Source organism: Rhincodon typus, chromosome 5 (genome assembly GCF_021869965.1).
Source record: "Rhincodon typus isolate 14 chromosome 5, sRhiTyp1.1, whole genome shotgun sequence".
Classification (NCBI taxonomy): Eukaryota; Metazoa; Chordata; class Chondrichthyes; order Orectolobiformes; family Rhincodontidae; genus Rhincodon; species Rhincodon typus.
The window spans coordinates 1251243-1255006 of record NC_063336.1 but is presented as its reverse complement, the minus strand read 5'-3'; the positions used below and the strand labels follow the sequence as shown (position 1 = coordinate 1255006).

Genomic DNA, 3764 nt, shown 5'->3' with positions numbered 1-3764 from the left:
AATGGGAGTGAGTTCCCATGGATGATAATGGAATAGTTTAGGTTAGATGGGCTTCAGATTGGTTTCACAGGTCGGCGCAACATCGAGGGCCGAAGGGCCTGTACTGCGCTGTAATGTTCTATGTTCTATGTTCTATGTTCTGGAAATGGGTGTGAGTGCCGGGAATGGGTGTGAGTGCCGGGAATGGGTGTGAGTGCCGGGAATGGGGGTGAGTGCCGGTAATGGGGGTGAGTGCCGGGAATGTGAGTGAGTGCCGGGAATGGGGGTGAGTGCCGGGAATGGGGGTGAGTGCCGGGAATGGGGATGAGTGCTGGGGGTGAGTGCCGGGAATGAGGGTGAGTGCTCCCCTTGTTTTTAGCTGCATTTGAGGTGCCGATTAATTGAATGGCGAAAGGGTTGAACAGCCTGTTCTTAGTATTCAGGATGATGCTTCATCTTTCCCTTTCCATATAGGATTGCGCCCATCCAGGAATCAGTTAGATTCTGACCAGTATCAGTCAGACTACCACATGGAAGTGCAGAACTCGATCTTCCCTTGGGAACAGCTGACATCTTTTCAGCGTCTCATTTTGGTGAGTTCTTTCCCTGAAATCTGATGAGACATGTGACTCAGTGCCAGCCACAAAGTATCACTGAAGGTTAGAGCGGGAAAGTTATCCATCCTCATTGCAGAGTCTTTAACAACTACCCGTAAAAATATTAATTACTGAACAATCCATCCTGAGGACAGGTCACATTCAACTCAAACTGCTCAGTCTGCCTCTCTCTCTCTCGCTATCTCCGTCTCTCACTCTCTGTCTCTCTGTCCACTGATCCTGCAAGACCTGCTAAGTTTCTCCAGCAATTAGTGTCTCATTTCAGATTTCTGAATCTGCAATATTTTGCTTTTCTGACAGTGAGCAATAAGCACAGAGGCAATAGAAGAATCTAAACAATCTTTCTCTCTGTTCTTGTAATCACTGACTGGAACATGTTGGCCTCCTCATTGCCCCTTGAGAAGGTGGGGATGAGCTGCCTTCTTGAATTGCTGCAGTCCTCCTGCTGTGGGTTGACCCACAATGCCCTTAGGGAGGGAATTCCAGGATTTTGACCCAGTGACAGTGAAGGAAGGGCCATATATTTCCAAGGGGGAAGTGATGGCCATTAGAATTGTTGCTGGGCTCTTAATCCAGGGATCCAGATAATGTTTTGGGGACCCAGGTTTGTATCCCGCCACAGCAGATGATGTAATTTGAATTCAAAAAATATCTGGAATTAAGAATCTAATGATGACCGTGAATCCATTGTCGATTGTCGGAAAACCCCATCTGGTTCACTAATGTCCTTTAGGGAAGGAAACTGCCATCCTCACCAGGTCTGGCCTACACATGACTCCAGACCACAGCCTCTGGGCAATTAGGGATGGGCCATAAATGCTGCCTGATCAGCGACACCCTCATCCCATGAATGAATCATTTAAAAAAAATGGATGGTGAGTGGCTTGGAGAGGAACTTGCAGGGGGTGGTGTTCCCATGTATCTGCTGCCCTTGTCTTTCTAGATGGAAGTGGTCGTGGGTTTAGAAGGTGCTGTCTGAGGATCTTTGGTGAGTTTCTGCAGTGCATCTTGTAGATAGTACACACTGCTGTTTCTGAGCGTCGGTGGTGGAGGGAGTGGATGTTGAAGGTGGTGCATGTTGTGTCAATCAACTGGACTGCTTTGTACTATTGCCAAGTTAGTGGATGACGCAAAAATAGTGGCAAAGCAAGTGATGAGGATGACCCAGAGCCTGCAGATGGACAGGTTAAGTGACTGGGCAAGAGCTTAGTAAATGGGATATAATGTGGGCAAATGTGAGGTTATGCACTTTGACAGAAAGAATAAAGAAGCTAAATATTATTTAATTGGAGAAAGCCTGCAGAAAGCTATAGCGCAGAGACATCTAGGAGTCCTAGTGCATGAATAAAAAAAAAGTTAGCGTCCAGGTTCAGTGGGTAATAGGGAAGGCGAATGGAATGTTGGCCTTTATTTCAAAGGGAAGGGTAAGATTGAGATGGTTTTGCTAAAAGCATACAAGGCACAAATTAGGCCACAGCTGGAATACTGCTCCTTATCTAAGGAAAGATATCCTGTGATTGGGGGCTATCCAGAGAAGGTTCACTCAGCTGATCCTGGGAATGGAGGGAACATAGACAGAAATTGCTGGAGAACCTCGGCAGGTCTGGCAGCATCTGTACAGAGAAAGCAGAGTTAATGTTTCAAATTCAGCAACCCTTCTTCAGAACTTCAGACCCACTCTGTCCAATCCAGGACGAAGCTTGCCAATTGGATACAAAATTGGCTTAGTGAGAGGAATCAGAGGGTTGTGGTGGAGGGATACTTTTCAAACTGGAGGCCTATGACCAGCAGTGTGCCACAAGGATCGGTGCTGGGTCCACTGCCTTTCATCGTTTATATGAATGGTTTGGATGTGAATACGGGAGGTATTATCAGTAACTTTGCAGATGACACCTACCTAGGTGGTGTAGAGTACAGTAAAGAAGGTTACCTCAAAACACAACAGGACCTTGATCAGATGGGCCAATGGGCCGAGGAGGGGCAGACGGAGTTTAATTTAGATAAATGCAAGGTGCTGCATTTTGGAAAGGCAGATCAGGGCAGGACTTATACACTTAATTGTAAGGCCCTGGGGAGTGTTGCTGAACAAAGAGACCTTGGGGAGCAGGTTCATAATTCCTTGAAGGTGTAGTCGCAGATAGACAGGATAGTGAAGAAAGCATTTGGCACACTTGCCTTCATTGGTCAGAACATTGACAAGAGGAGATGGGATGTCATGTTGTGGCTGTACAGAGGTTGGTGAGGGCACTTTTAGAAAACTGCATACAATTCTGGTCACCTTCTATAGGAAGGATGTTGTTAAATTTCAGAGAGTGCAGAAAAGATTGACAAGGATGTTGCCAGGACTGGAGTGTTTGAGTTATAGGGAGAGGCTGAATAGACTGGGGCTATTTTCCCTGGAGCGTCGGAGGCTGAGGGGTGACCTTATAGGTGTCTATAAAATCATGAGGGGCATAGATAGCATAAGGACTTTTTCCCAGCGTAGGGGAGACCAAAGCTAGAGGGCATAGGTTTAAGGTGAGAGGGGAAAGATTTGAAAGGGACCGAAGGGGCAAATTTTTCACGCAGAGGGTGGTGCATTTATGTAATGAGCTACCAAAGGAAGTTCTATGATTTTCAACATTTAAAAGGCATCTCGAGGGGTACAACAATAGAAAGGGTTTAGAGGGATATGGGACAAATGCTGGTAAATGGGACTAGGTCAGATTGGGATGTCTGGTCATCATGGACTGGTTGGACCGAAGGGTCTGTTTCCGTGCTTTATGAAACGATGACTCTGACCATCATATTCTCCTGTATTTTCCAGATAAAGATCCTGAGGCCTGAGTGCTTGATTGCCACAGTGAGAGAATTTATTGCAGAGAAACTGGGCCCAGACTTTCTGCCAAGCCCCTCAGTCCATCTCCAGGACGCATTCGATGAGACTGATGCCTCGACGCCACTGATATTCCTCCTGTCCCCGGGTGAGGCAATCCAGATTCATCTCAAAACGATCACAGACATATTAAGGATATGATTGAATGCCTGTAAGACCGAGAGCAAGACAATGCAGGGGGTTAAAATGAGAGAACGGGAAATGCAAAAGTTTCACAACTAGCCCTCCGACAGTGCGGCGCTCCCGCAGCACTGACCCTCCGACAGTGCGGCGCTCCCTCAGCACTGACCCTC

At 47.0% G+C, this 3764-nt stretch overlaps 1 protein-coding gene across 1 annotated transcript in view; it reads left to right on the top strand.

The window, feature by feature from the left end:
- LOC125483089 (dynein axonemal heavy chain 6-like) overlaps positions 1-3764 on the top strand; it is a 343417-nt gene that overhangs the window by 327438 nt on the left and 12215 nt on the right. The window contains 2 exon segments of the mRNA XM_048596614.1: positions 454-572; positions 3403-3559. Coding sequence (XP_048452571.1) covers positions 454-572; positions 3403-3559 — 276 coding nt within the window.